At 41.1% G+C, this 19,197-nt stretch overlaps 2 protein-coding genes across 2 annotated transcripts; one reads left to right on the forward strand and one right to left on the reverse strand.

Moving 5' to 3' along the window:
* On the reverse strand, positions 1,561-8,838 carry LOC8055198 (wall-associated receptor kinase 5). Its single transcript, XM_021464294.1, has 4 exons — positions 7,779-8,838; positions 6,692-7,210; positions 3,050-3,202; positions 1,561-2,981 (listed from the first exon to the last, which is right to left on the reverse strand). Exons 1-4 carry the CDS (start codon positions 8,821-8,823, stop codon positions 1,741-1,743), a joined length of 2,958 nt encoding a protein of 985 aa, XP_021319969.1. The 5' UTR covers positions 8,824-8,838; the 3' UTR covers positions 1,561-1,740.
* On the forward strand, positions 18,209-18,916 carry LOC8055199. The gene has a single exon (XM_002444745.2). The coding sequence runs from the start codon at positions 18,286-18,288 to the stop codon at positions 18,706-18,708; it is 423 nt and encodes a 140-aa protein (XP_002444790.1). The 5' UTR covers positions 18,209-18,285; the 3' UTR covers positions 18,709-18,916.

The following is a 19,197-nucleotide window of genomic DNA, read 5'->3' on the forward strand; positions in this document are numbered from 1 at the left end:
ACCCGCGCCGGGGTCGTGCCGCGCTGGCCACCGCGCTGGGGCTGCGCCGGGTCGCGCCTGGCCGCGCCGCGCCCGTTCCGGGGCCGCGCCTTGCCGCGCTATGCCGGGACACGTCGCGCCGGCGTCTGCTCGTCTTCTGGACGGCAGTGACTGGATCTGCTCATCTTCAGGACAGCGGTGATTTTATTTTGCTCGCACATCTTCAGGATGGCGGCCGGTAATCGTGCATGTATTTGTTCAAGAACAAGAGAGTACTAGAGTGAGTACCAAATGAATCGATTTCTCACCTATTACCTTTTAGCTCGGTAGGGCTCGTGCTGATAACGTGTTAGAAATCGTTCACTGGGTGCTCACGAATTTTACTTGTGGACACAGACAAAGAGATGAGGAGAATGAGAAGCTTTTATATTTCACTCTTTCTTTTTCACTTCCTGGTTTTGATTGCTTTACAAGGGTGAAAGTGACCCCCTATTTATAGAGGGGTGTAGTGAATGAATACAAACTCTCTACAGGATTTGAACCCTTTGAAATTCATCTCCCTCCTTCATTAATTTGGCCACATTCAAAGTCTCATTTTCATACACTGTTTGAAGACTTTGATTCACAACAGTTGCACCACGCGTTTGAGTTTTTGAATTCCATGGTATAATTTTTGTTCCGATTTCTCTCCACCTTTGTAGCGACCTTAATGTAATCGATAGAGAATTTATTATTTTCTTTTAGAAACGATAGAGGATTATGGTGAGGGAGTGAAGGGCCAACACGATATATAATAGAGTTGGTGAGCTCGCAACACAACATTCTCTATGATTGTGTTAATTTCATAAATTGCTTTTTTATTAAATGTTACTTTAACATTGATATTTAATTTTATATTGTTGTTATCTATGTGTTTTTAGTAAAAAAATTAGTTATCCTATAGCAACACACGGGCATGCTATCTAGTGAGCTTTAAAAAACAAAAAAAAAAAGAAAGAAAACAACTCGGGTTTGGATGCATTGCTTGCCGCCGCTACTCCTTAAACGCTCGTTGGGCCACTGGTGGCCCCTGCCTCCATGCCTAGGCCTTCCACCAGCGAGGAGGAGAACTGAGGGGAGAAGACCACCGTGCCAATGCCCACCAAAGCCCATGCCATTTTTAACCATCCAAACCCGCGTTGTGAGGAGAAGCTGGCAGGAAGAGACAGATAGAGAGAGAAGTGTTGGAGCCTGCACCACCCATTGAGCCCACACATACCATGCATGATGGCTTTAATGGAATACAACCTGGGTCTAGATCAATTTTATTACAATACAATTCCAAAATTTATTGAATCCTAAAAAAAGTTTTAACTTTTAAGTCTCAAATCTCAACTGTATTAGAAATATATCTCATGCTGGATTTTATCTATGATACTAATTAAATGCACTATGAGAACATATGTCATGGTGGATTTAATAGAATAATTTGATGTTATAGATGTTTGTGTATTTTTCTATGAACTTAGTCAAAGTTAGAGAAGTCTAATTTAGGACAAAACTAAAACAAACTCTGTTATGAAACATTGGGAGTAGCGTACATGCAACACAATATGGTATATATATATATATGAGTAATATGGTCTAGAATACATAGTATGCATATACATAGACAATGCAACCATGTGATATAATCTTATGAGAAGAGAACAAAATATACCATTGTTCCTCACAAAAAAAATATATGGCTACCTTAGCTGTGTCCAACGTCCAATGCCTAAGTTAGCGAGGCATACTAGATGTCGCCACAAATTCTTGCTCCAAACTATAGCACCCGGAGGCCATCGGTAGTGGTAACTGTGTAGCATTGACAAGATCAATATGTTCATGCAGGTTCTGAGCTCCTGGGCACATGAAAGATTCCATCTCTCCATCTTTTTCAACTAAAATATATGCCTTCCTTAGCCTATTTGTTCTTAGTAGTTGTAGTCTCATATCTACTTCTTTCATACTTGGTCTATGTCCTCCTTTAGACCTCAAGCATGATTCTATAAGTGTGGCAATATCATGAATCTCTTCTTGGTTGGCCTCTTCCACAACTTGTGGATCCATTATTTCCATGAGAGCCCCTTCTTGAAGTCCTTCAATGAAGTAATGAGATAGGCTTTGCTTTGCACCTATGTCATTTATAAAAATTGGTTTCTTCCTTGTCAAAAGTTCAACAAGTATCACCCCAAAACTATACACATCACTCTTCTCAGTTAGTTGACCAGTATGATAATACTCTGGATCCAAATAACCAAATGTTCCTTGGACAATTGTCACCACATGTGTTTCGTCAAGTGAAAGAGATCTTGAAGCACCAAAATCTGAGACCTTTGTGGTGAAGTTGTTATCTAAGAGTATATTGGAAGACTTTACATCTCTATGGAAAATTGGTATTGCAGCAGCTGAGTGTAGATAAGCAAGTGCCCCTGCTGCTTCCATTGCAATCCTAATGCGATCGTCCCATGATAGCAAGCATTTTTCTGCAATGTTTGCATGAAGAAGACCATACAGTGTGCCATTTGATATGAACTCATAGACTAACAAGGGCACCTCATCTTCTAGGCAACAACCATAAAGTTTTACTACATTTCGATGAATGATCTGAGACAAAATAGCAACCTCATTGATAAATTGGTCAATTTCTGTTTGCTCTACAATTTTAGATTTTTTTATGGCCACAATGCGTTGGTCCGATAGAATCCCTTTATAAACTGTGCCATGCCCTCCATGACCTAGAACACGAGTAGTGTCAAAGTTGTTGGTTGCCTCTTCTAGTTCCTCTAAAGTGAATATCTTTGTTTTATTTGCAACACTTTCGTTTGAGATTAGTTGCTCCAAGAGTAGACCTTGGTTTTTCTTGAAGTATGCTCTTCGTATTCTCCTTTGGATATCTTTCTTCCACTTACCGATGAGTACAAAGGCACCTAGTGTAAAACTTATGAAGCCAAGGCCACAAGCAAGCCCAATTGCAATTCCTACATTCATTAAATGCGAACATGAGTACTTGGAAAATTTAATTTTGATGGACAAATACATGACTCACCAAGAATTAAATTACGCTGCTTAGCTGACATGACACATTTTTGTTTCTTTGTATCATATTGTTTTCCATGAGAGCAACTTGTACAATTGAAACCTCCTTCAAAATTGTGGCATATCCCATTGCATTTATTTGGAATAGAGCACTCGTCAATATCTGTATCAGTAAGTTGGTTGTATGTTGGTAGAAAGTCAAATCATGCACACATGTAATGATATTTCATAGAAAAAGTAAAGTGATGTGTGATCATGTAGAACCACTAGTGGTGCAAATAGTAGCATGACCTTTCAAAGAGATAGAGTAGTATAAAATTGTAATTTACACAGATAAGATGAATGATATTGTGTTTTTGTTGCATTATGAAGTTAAGATAATCTTAAAACTATTAGAGAATCTTTTTCCTTTTAATTAGATAGACTTAATTTCATCACTGTTGAGACATATAGTTAGTCTATATCTTATACCCACATCTTGAAATATAATTTAAACTAACCTCTAAATTTGCATATAAACTACACACCTCCACATTATGTAAGATATCATAAATTAACCTCTTAACTTTTTGTCTTGATTACCCATGTATGTTATTATTACAAATAAACTAAATGAACCCTCAATGTGCTTTAAATTACCCATTTAGTATATAAGAAAATACTACTCAAAGCAAACATAACATTATGTGCTACAATACAAACCAAATATGTATCCATGCGTAAGCTATATATAATTACACATTTCTTAGTTTAGCAGTTATGAAAATTGTTTCCTTAACAAGTCACATACAAATGACACAATGGATTTTAAATTGTATTAATAGTCAAAGAAAATAAATTAGCTAAGTTGCTACTTTAGATAAGTTTCGATAGTGTTTCATACTACCAACGAGTAATGTTGGTGTCACGGGTAGGGAATTAGAGGGCTAACACGTGAAACAATGAGAATTTATATTGCAGTTGGGTGCCCTATGCCTAGTGAATGGAAAGTATTTGTATTGCTTATGCACCAAGCCCTTACGCTTGATATCAAGTTAGGTGGGATGAATCATGAGAATTTATATTCCTACATTTTGAGCCACCATGCCTTATACAACAACGGGGTGGGGGTACATACCAACGACATGCTGGTGGTCAACAACACTATCGTCCTACTATTTACAATTGTGTCTGATTGACTATTGTTGTTGTAATTATGCGCCATCTTTTGTACTTCTATAGAATTTTCTACCAAAGTCTGGTACAAATATCTAGTGGGTACTATGTTAGCCGTGCTGCTTAGGTGGAATACCTAGGATCCACTACTCTAGGGAAGCAAATTTTTGAGACAGCTGTCAAGAGCACTTAGTGAAGGCTAATGCATGCGTTTGAAAATTGTGGACTCATCACAGATGGGCATACCATGGATTACAAAATCAGAGATGGTTTGTTATTTCACCTATCCAAATATTTGTTTTGTGATGGGTTCTAATAGCCATCTCTGAAGTACTCGTCATCTTTGTTGAACTCTACAGTAGTGATCCATGTACTCATCAATAGCACTTGGGTTCTTCATACTTGAGCTTCTTTCTCACTTCTTCTAGCTTGACTTGTTTGGGTGCTTTGATGCTCGAGTGCTTCGTGTTCCTTTAGTGCACAAATGTTCTGGGTCATCAAGCCTCAGTGCCCAACCTCAAGGCCTTGTTTAACTAAACAAACATCTTCTCGCCCTGTTTAACTAAACACATTGGAGGTAGCCCTCGAGCCTCTTCTCAGTTTGAAGAATTGAGTGGAGGGTTAATACATCCGAAGGGTATATGAACACTCTATGATAATGATTTGTTGTGTATCTCGATGTAAGCATATTTTGGGCAATAGTTCCACCTACCCCAATGACCACTTATATAAATAGGGCTCCTATTTTGGTGAATCCTCATCCATTCATCTTTAGCCATATCCATTCAATCGAATAAGAGATAGCATGGCCAAATCTGCTCGCTAGAGTGGTGGTGACAAGGACAACCCCCTCATCTTAGGGCCCCAAACCCTACCACCACATGTTGAGTCAATTTCCATGTACTCCCTCCATATAGGATTTAGAAGTCCTTTTGGACAAGGTTTGGGTCAAACATTAGGAATATAAATCATCAGTAACTTTTAAATTATTGACTTTGCAAATATGAAAATTATATGAATAGATTTGTCTTGAAAAATACTTTCATAAAAGTATACATATATTATTTTTTTCCTAAATATTTTTATAAAAATAAGATGTCAAAGTTGTGTTTGGAGACCGTGTCGCTGTCCTAAAGGACTTCTAAATCCTATACGGAGGGAGTACATCTTCTATGCCTTGTCTACTAATTTGGTGAGGTACCCCATGTCGGTTTCACCCTTGACCAATAGGTCTAGCCTACCCCTTTCATGAGGAGCCATTGATGACTCTGGTGAGGGTTACCCAAGGCCAATATAATCGTTAGGTACAATTAATGTAGACCATGTTGGTTATGTGGATTAGGCCATCCTCAATCGGAGTTTCATGTCACAGTTACCAACACATCAATATTTTGGAAACAGTGCATATGAGTTTCATGGGGATGAAACTATCTCTACTCCCATGAAACTCTTATCATCTCTCTCTTCATTAATATAGCGCCACATCAGCTTATTTAATGTGCATGAAACTCTAATGAAACCCCATTGAGACTGGCCTTAGTACCACAACAGTGTCTATCATGACCTAAAATGCACCTAGTTGCTATACTATGTATGTATGGCTAGCACTATATCTGCCCTTACAAAGTATTCAAATTTTTGATGCACTTCTCATCCTATGAAGTGGCTATTCACAATGCCTAGGATAACGTGTCTCACTTGGGCTCCTAATCGGCCAATGCACCGAGTTGGTGCGACGCTCCCAGGTTCGGTCGGCCCTTGCCTAGGAGTGTCGGCCACATGGCCATGGTGAGGATATCCGTGAGTCAGGACCCATATACTCATCAGATTTATACATCTTGATGGAACTACCATAACATATCTACATTATGAGTTTAACTGTAAGCACTTTATTTTATTAGAAATGTACTACTAAAGACATAATTATTTGATAGAGGAAATTTGACATCTTGAGCACTGAAGTGTAGGCTAATCAACTGGGTTACTGCTAAGAGTTTAGTTTAGGACCTTCAGTCCATAATTAACAAAATACAAAAAGAGCTACTGAATAGAAAGCCACAATAAGCACTGTATATAGTTTCAACTTATCAAATGGATAAAAAGTTTCACAACAACTAACCGAAGATTGGTGTGCACTAAGTCACGCCACATGGGCTACAACTACAACAAGCATAAATCAAGTTAACACGGTAACTAAACACAACCTATGAATATTGACGGACACTACATAGTGGTTGATAAGTAAAGTGTATCACAAATTCACAATCAGTAGACTGCAGATTGTGTACACATATTGTGTTACAAAAAAATAGAGACAGAGAGTACATGTATAATTTATTGTGATTGGCTGTTGGTCCAAAATTTATATCTAGGACTTGGAATAAATGTACTAATGTGTGTCTCTTAAAATTTGAGCATATGTAGTAGCACATATTGATAGAATAGTATTAGATAAATAAGAAACTTAGTGAAAATACATTTAAGAGAGAAATATGACCTGTACAGTTATTTTGAAGGTACGGATTTCCTTGGAAGCCATCAGAACACTTGCAGCGGTATCCATCAAGTGCTTTCTCTCGCGTGACATTTTCACAGAAGCTGTTGTCACTGATGCAGGCATATGTAGCATTATTTTGCCTAGCTTCATGGCAAGTTAAGTTTGCTACAACCCATTTTATTATTATATCCTCCTGAGAGAAATCAAAATTACCATCCACAACCTCCTCCTCGTAACCGTTCAGGTGACCATCATAGTTAGTGATGACTACCCTCTCCATATTGTTAAAGCTTGTGTCATTGAGCATGTTTGTAACCGTCAGAAGTCCATCATCAAGTGATAAATTGGTCACACGATACTGTGCGTACCCTCGATCAAGAAGAGTAGTGCCATTACTTGTACAGTTGAGTCGTAGGTTATCATTTGCAAAACAACCTTTTTCAATCCCAAAAGGGAATGGAATTTTCATTTTTCCACACGATCTTGTACAGCTCGCTTTGGTCGCGTTTGGATTGTAATCTGCTTCATGGCACAAAGTGAGGAATTAGCTAGGACTAATGTAAGGAAGCTACTCCTTTTGTTTTTTATACGTGGTATTAATTTTGTCTAAATAATTTTTTTTTTCCTTTGAGCACCAGTTTTTTAGAAAAAATCTATAGGTTAATAGCATAAAATTTATGTGCTTTAGATTCACTATAAAAATATTTTTATAATATACAGTTCATATGTTCTGAAATTACATAGATTTAATTACAAAATTAATGGTCAAAGTTAAAAATATTTGACTTAAGACAAACCGTATATGATATGGAAAAAAAAAGATAGAAGAAGAAACTACTGGTCAGTTTAGTTCAACGTTAATAAAGGCATTTGATACTGCAAGTGTAGGGATCAAAACATTATTTTTCATCTTGTTGAATAAATAACACATCAATCCACATGCATGTATGACAAAATTTATGATTCGTGGGTGCTTTCAGATTGGTAATAGTATGAACCGACAATGCAATATTCAAATCTAGAAAATGGCTCAAAGCACTTTAAAAACTACGTCATGCGAAAAAGAAGCAGAGAGGCGTGACCTAACCTTGGATGCAGCCACCTGCAACATAGGGGTTGCCGACCATTTGACCAGGGCAGTAGCAATTGTAACCTCCTCGAGATGTTGGAAGATCGTAGCAGATGCTTTCACTATTACAAGCATAGGTATCTTTATTCGCGTGGGATTGGGCACTTGCACAGCTTGGTTGGTCCGTGATTGCAAGATCAAGTTCCATACCGAGAACATTGCTTGTATTCACCCAACTTGCATAAAGATCATCTATAACAAATTTATATTGCCTCGAAAGGATGACCTTGATACTAGGGAGCACTTCATCTAATTCTGCAAACGTACTATTACGGCGGCCAAGTTTTAAAGTAAACGCTTGGCCGCCCCTTGACCATATGGCGCAACAGCCAAACCCTGTACAGAAACTGCCACCCAGGTTTGCCCTCTCCATGATCTCTCTGTTATCTGTGCAAATACTCATGCAAGAACCAATAGGATCTGTCATATTATCACCGAACATGTAGACGTCCAAACCACAGCCAACAATGTACAAACTATTATATTCATCAATAATGGCACCAGTAGGGGCCTCCAAGGACTGAGTGTAGGTGTCCACATCTAAGCCCATGGTGATGTTGTACCCAACAGCAGAAGCATAAACATAATTGTTGCCGACATAAGTCACCTGAGTCGAGTTGTTTCCCAGGAAGAGCAGCCTGGGGGAACCAGTTGTGTTGTCGCAGGTGAGCTCAAAGCCTCGCCGGAAGCAGTCCGGCCCTATCCCAAACGGGTACGAGATTTCGACATCCCCGCAGTGGGAGGGGCAGTGCGCCAGGGCGGTGTTGGTAGGGACACCAAGAAGCCCATCCCCGCCGGTCCCGGCGGCAAGGACCTTGGCCGGCGTCAAGTGGATCTCCACCGCGGCCAAACACAAGAGCACAAGGAGAACGAATGAGCGAACTAGTAGCACTCCGGTGGAGCACATGGTTGTATGGGAGGTATGTAGTAAGGCTTGTTTAAGGAGATGGAGGTGTGTGTGTAAGGCTTGTGCATGAGGACAACCCAGTTTTATACTGACCATAACACAGTGGCGGACCCAGGAATTAGGAGCAGGGTATGCCCATGGTAAAAAAAATTTCGATGAACGATACAAAATGTTTAAATCTACTTAGATAAAAGATACATGTAGTTCAAATGCATTGCATATCTATAAATTTTATTTTGTAATTGAAAATAACATTTAATAGAATCAACAAAAGGAAAAGGAAAGGGATTTGAGTTTTATTACCTCTGAGTCCAAGCAAAGGGGGAGTCATGGCCGACTGGCCGCGCGGCGGCACGGAGACGCCCGATGCCGGGGAGTGGAGCCGCCGAAGCGGCAGCGCAGGGACGCCGGCAACGCGAGCGTCCGCACAGGCCGCAGCGCCTGCCTACGGGTCAGTGGCGAATCGCGAGCGGCGGCGCGCGGTGAAAGCGGCGGCGAGCGGTCGAGAGTCGCGAAAGCGCCTGCCTGCGCGTCAGTGCGCGGCTGCCATACCCCTACGAACTAGGTCTGATAGTTTTGGGATTTTGGGGGAGTGGAAGTGAGTGGGAAGGTTAGATGAGTCATGGACCGTCTGGATTCGCGTGGCTTATGGGACTGCTTTTGAGTTAGAGGTGAATTGCTGAATAAAATGACCCAGAAACACAGAGAAACGTAGTTTTAACACCTTATGTATATTATAGATGTATATATCTCAAATACCTATTAATTTTTTTCCAAAAATATAGGGTATGCCCGGGAATACTATGGCACAAGTGTAGGTCCGTCCATGCCATAACAGTAACTAGCTCTAGAAAAACTAATAAAAATCTCGCGTGCGTTGGGCAAGCAGTCCAGCTAGCGGTAGCTAGTAATTAGTGGAGGACGACCTGGACTTGGAATTTCAGTGCTATAGTCGCATCTGATGTTACGGTCGTCTCTGGGGCCAAGAAGACTAGCCGAGCCAAGAAGACTATTCCCCTCCTGTGTTACAAGTGGACGACCTGGACTTTTGAAACAACAATGTGTGCTTGTTCTCGATCTCCCCATGCCTAAAAATGAGAGAAAAGTCACGAGTTATTGAGTTACTGTTACTAATTGGAAGATTCCTTCACATCAACTATCACGAGATACGCCACGCTGATTAGCTTAAGACATGTGCTAGAAGGATAAATTCTACAAATTCTCACAGAAGTTAGAAATGTCTAGCTATTGTTATCGGTGTGTTGACCTGCGAAGTCTTCTCTAAGAAATTAAAGCTATTACATCGTTGAGTCTACATATATCGCAATCCTTACAGATACAGCTAGCGATAACGGGAAGTCGCAATCGTGCTATTTACCCGACTTTTGTAATTGCTTTGTAACTTTGTAACTTTTATCCTAATAATAATTAAACTGTAGGAGCCCCGGCTCCTCCAGATTTTTCAAAAAAAAAATTATATCATGAAAAGACTGGAAATTAACGACTACTTACATGTTCCCGCATGCACAGGAAAGGTAGCCGTCAGTAAAAACCTCAGAAGTAATTCATTTTATAGCTCGCTTGTTCTCTAGCAAAAATTAGTGGGGCTTGACTGGCGTTAAGTCTTCTCACGATCAAGTTACTGGGCCTGTTTGGATGTTGCCTGCCAGGCAGCTCAGGAGCCAGGCCCCAGACGTCCGAATTTAAAGATGTTCAGTGTTTTTTTGCATAATCGGAAAGGGTCGGGTTGAAGGGCCAAGTATGTGACCTTGGTACCTTTTTCTAATCCAATGAAAAGGTAGAGCACACCGAAGAAAATATGTACATGGACAACTTTGATTGTGAATATGCACAATTTGCACTGAAGAAATTCTGGAGTACCTCTACATGCAGTGCTCCTTTGCTAGAAGCTACTATAGCATTACCAGTTTTCACTTCCCACAAGTTTGCTAAAGATTTCAAGCTTTGGAATTGTTCAAAGCCCAGTTCAACATCCAATTCTTCGTGGACTTCTTCATTCTTTTATACTGGTGCATTTGGGCTTGGAAGGAATCGTTTCATTTTCAAATGTATTCAACCAAATGACTCAAAGTACAAGTTAAATTTTATCAAGGAATTGTCCTTGTTCTTATAATAGGGTCAAAAAAGAGCTCAGAGTCTATACTTTCTACCTTCGGTTCATAGATAGGAAAGCCTTTTGTAAGAGTATTAGGCTACCTAAATAGACTACATATATTTATTTTTATTTAGATAGTGAAGACAAAAAAAATGTCTCTAACATGTTACTTATCAGGCTATCTACTTTTATTGGCCCAAAAAATTTCTCCATCCACTATCTACACATGTTGGGCCAATAAATATCGCTATCTATTTTTTTCCTTCGTCTTTTTACTCCCCTAGCGCTCGGAAACCCTCGACGCGTACCTTCTTCCCCACCTTCTCCGTCGTCGGACTATCCCCGATGTCGCGACCTCCCCCGACGACCAACACATCCATCTCAGGCGCAACTAGCACAACCATTTTCGGCGCTGATGGTGCAGCCAGCATGGCCATCTTCGGCATGGACGGTGCAGCCCTGACCGGCGTGGCCTTCCGCGATGGCAGTTTCCCTACAAAGATTCCCAGTGAACCATCTCAGGTGCGGTGCGGTCCTCCATGATATCCCTTCCACCGGCACGATGGCCCTTCCCCCAAAGTTTCATCCTCTCTTGCCGAAGTTCCCCGTGGCTGGCTCACGCCTCCACTGGCCTCCATGATGGTGGCCACGCCTCCATCGGCATCCACGACTGTGACCACACCACCACCGGCCCTTCCCCTACTCTCCTCCGCTTATGACAACTTCATTTACGGAGAAGAAGATAGAAGAGAGGATGACACATGGAACCCGCCTGTCATTCTTTGGGAGAATGGGTTTTGCTAGCCTGTTTTAGGTAGTCCTACTGGAATCGGAAGCAAAATTTGAGTACTAGAAAAATAGATGGCCATCTAAACAGAAATTTAGGTATTCCAATTTAGGTAATCTTTCTATTTTTTGTTCTCCTTTTTTTAAGCTTAAACTCCGGGTCTTCCTCTCCCCTCCTTTTTTTCTTTCTGCTTGTTTGTAACTGCACTTTTTTTATTTAATGCAAGTAGGGGATGATTTGATCCTCCTGTTCCTTCGGAAAAAAGATAGAGCTCATGATTAAAAAAGAAAAAAAAAGGCAGAGAAAAAGGCAAAGGGCATGCTATTCTGTTGAAAAAAATTCTACTATAATGAAAAGGTACTTGGATTCCGTGATGTGAGCAAGTGAAAAAATAATGTACTTGGATTCCTTTGAAATCTGAAAGGAAAAGAGATATATACTCGGAAAGCTGTTACAATTACAACAAGATTGGGTCTACAGATGTCTCAATCCTCACAGTAGTGGTGACAAGAAAAAATTGTCATGAGAAAGGCACCGTAGCAGTCATGGAAAACCTAACAATTTTTTCAGTCAATAAGTCAACAATGAGTAGCATACTCGGTAAGATGCCTGAGAATGATGACTCCAGACACTGGCGGCTTGGGAAGACAATTGCCGATTACCATGGATGGGCAGAAAATCATTTGCTTTTTGCGATTGAAGTTCCCCATCGTGCTTTGACTAATGATCAATGGAACGGACGGACGACATTACTGAATACTACTCCTACTGATACTCTGATAGGCAGAGTTTAGTATCACCCAGTAATCATACTCCCACGTCAGTGTGACAGTAAAAAAAATGTCTACACTGTACTGCCCAATCCATATTACATTCTGCGATGGCATATTTCCCAGATGATATTTTCGAACTGAAGCTGTTTTCTGCATTATGCCCAATTCAGTCAATGTACAAATGGTAACGTCTATTTTTCAACCTTCAAATTACACTATCATTCGATTTTCAATCCAAAACTAAAAAACCGAGAATTGAACAACTACTGAAACTGGGCAAACCTGGTATTTTGGTTGGTTTGAAATGTGGTTTTATTTTTTATAAAATAATAAAAAAATTGGTTTGTCTCTAAAATTCTCAACTAGTTTCAAATTAGAAAAATATGAAACTACTATCAATTTTTCTAAAAATGTTACCTATCTATTGATACTCTACTAGGATTCATTTGAATTTTATTTTCTTTAAATAAATAGTCAGCACAAATATGGGCAATAAAATAATAGGAACATAAATAATAAGATAAAATAACTTTAAAAAGGTTAAAAAAGATAGATAGCATTTTTAGAAAAAAAAATAGTAGTTTCATGTTTTTGAATTTAAGAACTTGTGAATTTTGAGAGATTAAACCTTCTTTTTTTTGCTATCTTAACAAAATAGAAGACCATCTTTGAAAGCCTAGTTATTAAGATCAGACCGGAACCATTAAAAGACCGAACCAGAGTCTAAATCGGTTCGGTTTACTTAAAAAATCGTATATATAATCGAACCGATGAAAACAGATTAAACCCGTCGGTTTTTGACGAAACCGTCTCAAGTCTGCGTGTCTGGCGCGCGCGTTTGCTGGAATTCGAGGGTGGAAGCTCATGGCTGTGCATGTAGCCATGCAAAAAGCTGGCTGGCGTCGGATTGGTACCAGGTTGTAAATGTGACCTTTTTTACTAGGATCCTTCAAATCACAATATATGTTAAAGCATATATTTAATTTATAGTCTGATTGAATTTCTATGCTCCTTACAATTATATATACAAATCAAGACCAATATTGGCTATATTTTGTTTAAAAAATTTACCAAGATGTGGGACCTACATGTCATGTTCATATTTATGTGGGACCCAGGTTGTGCACAATCATAAAATATGTATTGGAAATTTGTGTTGACAACTACGCAGAGCTCACGATACAGATAAATTAGTAATTTATTTGTGTTATTATCACTTTTCAAATACTTTGACAGTTTGGGAGGATCGAGTACCTGATTCCGTAGTTCAAGGTACAAAACCGGAGCTTGTTTGCCGTTCATTTCTTCCATATATTACCCACATCTAATTATTATTATTATTATTATTATTATTATTATTATTATTATTATTATTATTATTATTATTATTATTATTATTATTATTATTATTATTATTATTATTATTATTATTATTATTATTATTATTATTATTATTATTATTAAATGAAACACTGCTACTCCGCTAGTAACGACAAGTCTACTGTTTTGTTCATTGTGGGAACAATTGATAAGCACAAGACCGAGCACCCTCTTCTCTTCTAGTTGCCAATTAGAATTTATGTAATGAGCAACAACACTAAGCTAGTCCTCTTTAGCATTATCAGACCAAATATCAGATGTAAGACACACACACACACAATTAATAGAAGAACTAAGAGTCTCAACAAGCTTAGCCTTGTGACCAGTGAACATTTTCACCATGTCTATCGTGGCGATTTGTCTAGAGACAACAACAAACTTAGGATTATGAGCATTTCTAATGTATTCCTCAAATGCATCAACTTCACCCATACTGATAGACACATCTAGCCTACCAAGCAATCGTCAAAGTTAAGTATGAGCACGCATAGGACAGTACTCCCAATTATGCATACTACCATCCGAATTAAAAGAGATCTGAGACTGAGACATGCAAGTTTTCTCACACCTCTTAGCGCATTTGTTCCTATGACGGATGAGGTGACCAATGCCACCACTAGATTGAGCAGAGTACTGCTTCTTGCAATGGAGGCAGATAGCGCCATACCTGATCTTCTTACCTTTGGGACCTTTTCTGGATAGCTTCTTGAAGTCACGATGTTGATGGGATCATTTGATCTACGGTCGAACAACTCCATGTCCTCGCGCATGTCCTCATTGTCATCATCTCCGGCAAGCCCACACAACCTCCTCTCATCATTGCCGGTGACCTCAACCGTCTCCTCAAAGGGAGGGGACATCGTCACTCGCTGGCATCTGGTTCCTCAACGGCTTCAAAGAAAGAGGAGATACTTAGGGTTTAGGGTTAGGGTTAGGGTTAGGGTTTACTGTACCTTGGTGGCCGGAGCACCAGAATCATCGGCGCCATCGACAAAGCTTGGATCCAACCCTCTATTTCCTCAATGGTAGCGAATCAAGTGCGATATAAGCAAACAGAGAGGAAACTCATGGATTAGCCAAGGATACATACAAATAGGGAGAAGAGAGATCTTGAGGGTAGCTCTTACCCACATTTCCACAGCACTAGAGCTGACGACGTTTGACGAGGTCGACGACAATGATGAGAGATGATGAGGTAGACGACAAGAAGAGCACAAGGTTACATCGACGGCTAAGCGATCAAGACGAGGTCATGCTGTGTGCCAGTGCCAGCAGCAGGTGGCTCAAGAGTCCACCGGAGGACGGGAAGAAGAGAGGACGACGACGGCAAGGGAGGAGATAAGAGTCGGCGAGTCGCAATTGCCTTCGGAGTCACCGAGACTCGAGAGGAGGATGCGGCGACAGGGGATGGGACGAGGGAGGAAATGATTTAAGGTTCACTGGATGCTTTGGCACAACAGTGGAGCCGACTTATATACTCGTGCCCACAACGGTAAGAAATCAACGGTCAGATTCAAATCACTGGTGGGGATCAACGGTTGGAAGACAAAAAGGCTGAGCCAATGTCATGTCTGGCTAATTATCTATGTCATGCCTAGGCCAGTCCATGGGCCATTGTACGGCCCAGGCAAAGCACTAAGGCCGGGTCATGCCAAGCACGGACACGGTGGGAGCCGAGCCGAGTCGTGTCTAGGTCGTGCTTTCTAGGGTTGTGCCCATGTCGGCCTAGCAGGCCTGACCTATTTGGAAAACTATAACCACTAGTAACGATAAGTCATGTGGTGGACCACCAGATACCATCCCAACGCACGCTTTGAAAACAGCAATTTTATATTACACTTCTCCTGATTTTCATTTCCGCCACGCCGGCCGCCCTCCATTGCTCACTCTTCCTCCGGCCAGCTTGCCTCTAAAGTTGAGCAACGGGCTGGGCCGGCACGGCATGGCACAGGCCCGTGCTAGGCACGGCCCGATAGGGCACGAGCCCGTTTGGCCTGTCGTGCCATCGGGGCGTGCCTCCACAGGCCATCGTACCTGCTCGACAGCCTAAGCATGACACGTGTGCCAGTTTTTAGGCCGTGCTGTCCCGAAGAGCACGAGGCCCAATAGTCCATCGAGTCGACCCATAACCCGATATATGAAAAACGCCAGATTTAATACAGAATTCAACAAAGCACAAGTAAATCACATTCAAGTCACAAACCTTGATACTTCATAATTCATATAACACAATATACTCTACAGATCATATTTCACAAGCCACAAGTCACAAGTTTCACAAGTCATAGAATTTGATACTTCAAGTTTCATAAATTCCCTAGTACCAGGCAACCACCGTGCCTGTCGTTAAAAGTGGGCCAGGTCGTACCGCCTAGCAGGCCGATAGGTTAGCCCATGCACGACCTGCTATGTGCTTTGGGGCGGCATGGGCACAGTTGGGGTTCGGGCCATGCTGTGCTCAGGTCGGGCCAAACCACCGTGCTTTGGGTTGTGCCTCTAGGCGTGGGCTGCTTGCTCAACTTTACTTGCCTGCCTCAACCTCCTCTACTCTGCTCAGGTCAGTTTCCCCAACCCGTTCCTCAATCTACAATCTCATGTCGTGAAGCAAATAAGCAACGTGTTAGGTTTAGTCCCACATCGGTAATTGATGGTGGAGGAGGCGGGGAGCACAACATATAAGACGGGAGCAACCCTCACCTACCAGGCTAGTCTTTTGGATTGAGTTAGGCCTAAGGCTTTATATGTTGTGGGCTTCGATGGACCTAGGCCCGAGGGGCTGACAGCTCGTGGTATAATGAGTTGGGCCAAATTCCGCTGCGCACTCTAACAAAGGGTATCAGAGCTCATGGCCAGAAAAACTTGAAAAATGCATAGTCATCCATGTGAACACATGCATGTACACCCTATTTTTATGAGCACCTCTGAAATTAGACTAATAAATCTTGAGATTGACAAAGTCATCATGGACATTAGTTGTCGATAGACACGTTGTCTACTACTAGAATAACAGCGCCGCTAAATCAAATAAATCTAGAAAAACATGAGCACCCGTATAATGTCAAGGACTAACCTAAGTGAGCATGTTTCACCACAAGAAATCCTCTAATTAAAGGAAAGATATGTTGATCAAGTTAGGGTAATGTGTCCAAAAATCATTACAATACACTTTTTAGGATTTTCAGGACATACTAGTGTTTAATGAAAATTAGCCATGTTACATACTCCTATTTATTGAAGGTGGACTATGATAATTAACTTCACATACAAACCAGAATAATTAATGTTAAGCTAACATGGGTTCAATCTATTGCCAAGAGTTTAAACATCAAGTTTTCTTCAATATCTATTGTCATGTATTAGAGCCTAAGAGATTAACCGGAGAGGAGCCTGCGTAAGGGCCCAGATCGTGCGAGCCCTAGGTCTGCCCTTGTATGTACCCAAATTTATATTCTTGTTTGTCTTTGGAGGGGTAAGTGTTGTTTTTTTAGTGGCAAGTGATGTATTCGTCAAAGTATGTGATTGCGGTGTGTCTATGGCGACTTTACCAAGGCTCAATCTTCATACTTCCATTTTAAATTATAAATTGTTTTAGCTTTTTTTGATATTTTTTTATTTATCATAACGCATATTTAAGTGTATAATAAGTTATAAATTTAGAAAAACTAAAATAACTTACAATTTAGGATAGTGGGAGTATATACTTATATAAAGTAGAGTGTATGTGTTGCACATCTACATGTATAAGTATACGCGGTCTGTACGTGATCTTCAAAAATGTGACCGCCGTTGTATAAGGCCTTGTTTAGTTCCCAAAAAATTTTGCAAAATTTTTTAGATTCTCCGTCACATCGAATCTTTAGACGCATACATGGAGTATTAAATATAGATGAAAATAAAAACTAATTGCACAGTTTGGTCGAAATTGACGAGACGAATCTTTTGAGCCTAGTTAGTCTATGATTGGACATTTTTTGTCAAATACAAACAAAAGTGCTACAGTGTCGATTTTGCAAAATTTTTTAGAACTAAACAAGGCCTAAGTATACCTGTAGTCATGCATTCAGAGCCAGAGGTTAAAGAAAGCAAGAAAGGTTTGTCGGCACCGACTCCGAGCTAGCATATGCCGCGCACATTCAAAATGCATGTTCTATTTTTAGAGCTAAAATAGAAATGCATGTTCTAGCTAGTGGCGATGACCGATGAGACACACGACTTCTCACGGGCTAAAAGACATGGAAACTTCGCGTCGCTCCCAAGCAAAAGGCAACGCGCGCCCACAGCATCGATCTTACCCATGTCAAAACCCGTCGGCCCAACCCAACGCGAATTCTCGAGGGAAACCGTCGGCCCAACCCAAACTCGTCAAGAAAAACGACTTTTCGCGACCCTATAAAGATAGCCCGCCCGGCCTTCACCTTCGCATCTCCTCATCACCAGGCCAAACCAACCTCCTCGCACGAACACACGTTCCAAGAAGAGACACAAATTAAGATTCCAAAAAGATGAGCGTGGAGATCCTCGACGGGAGCACTGTCCGGAGCTTCGTGGAGGACGAAGGCGCCTTCAACTCCTCGGTGGACGGCCGGTTCGCCGCGCTGGACGCCGACCACGATGGTCTGCTCACCTACGCCGAGATGGCCGACGAGCTCATGAGCCTGCGCGTGTTGGAGAAGCACTTCGGCGTGGATGAGGCCGTGGCGGCGCCGGAGGAGCTCGCAGGGCTGTACCGCAGCCTGTTCGCGCGGTTTGACAGGGACGGCAGCGGCAAGGTTGACAGGCAGGAGTTCCGGGCAGAGATGAAGGAGGTGATGCTCGCTGTTGCCAACGGGCTGGGCTTCCTCCCCGTGCAGATGGTCGTCGAGGAAGGCAGTTTCCTCAAGGTCGCCGTCGACAGGGAGCTCGGCCAGCTCGCCAAAGCTGCCTGATCGAAGTTCTTGGAGCGCAACAGCCAGTGCTTGCTTGGAGTTTTCAGTTCATTACTAAAATTTTGATGTGTGCCGTACTATTCATTACCACCATTTTTCACATTGAGTTACAGAGTATTTGTAAGACTTACTCATGTACTAGTAAGTACATATTGTTCTATGATCACGCAAAGACTTAATACGAGCAATATACTAATTTGTAAGAGTATTCTTTTTGTTGTTTGTCCTGATTTCAGTTCAGACTCAAGAAAAAAAACTACGTCATGGCAAGAAGCAGAGTTGATTGCTACTATGATCAATTCAAATATAGTTAAAACTGGGCAGGGCTATACATGGAGATTAATTCCAAGTTTAACTAGAGCCTGTAGTTCACAAAATTATACTCCCTAGCAACAGCCGAGTGTGGAAATTAACTGTACATACAGAGAGTATACAGAATACTAGTTCGTTACTGCAGGCACGCAGATGCTCTCTCTGTAAGGCAGAAGA

This window comes from Sorghum bicolor, chromosome 7, assembly GCF_000003195.3.
Source record: "Sorghum bicolor cultivar BTx623 chromosome 7, Sorghum_bicolor_NCBIv3, whole genome shotgun sequence".
In the NCBI taxonomy this organism is placed as follows: Eukaryota; Viridiplantae; Streptophyta; class Magnoliopsida; order Poales; family Poaceae; genus Sorghum; species Sorghum bicolor.

Coding starts and splice junctions, on each gene's coding strand:
- LOC8055198 (XM_021464294.1), bottom strand. CDS start 8,823: ATGGTCAGTATAAAACTGGGTTGTCCTCATGCACAAGCCTTACACACA. Junction 3,203..6,691: donor CCTTCAAAATAACTGTACAG/GTCATATTTCTC, acceptor TTACTGATACAG/ATATTGACGAGTGCTCTATT. Junction 2,982..3,049: donor GCAGCGTAATTTAATTCTTG/GTGAGTCATGTA, acceptor TAATGAATGTAG/GAATTGCAATTGGGCTTGCT.
- LOC8055199 (XM_002444745.2), top strand. CDS start 18,286: ATGAGCGTGGAGATCCTCGACGGGAGCACTGTCCGGAGCTTCGTGGAG.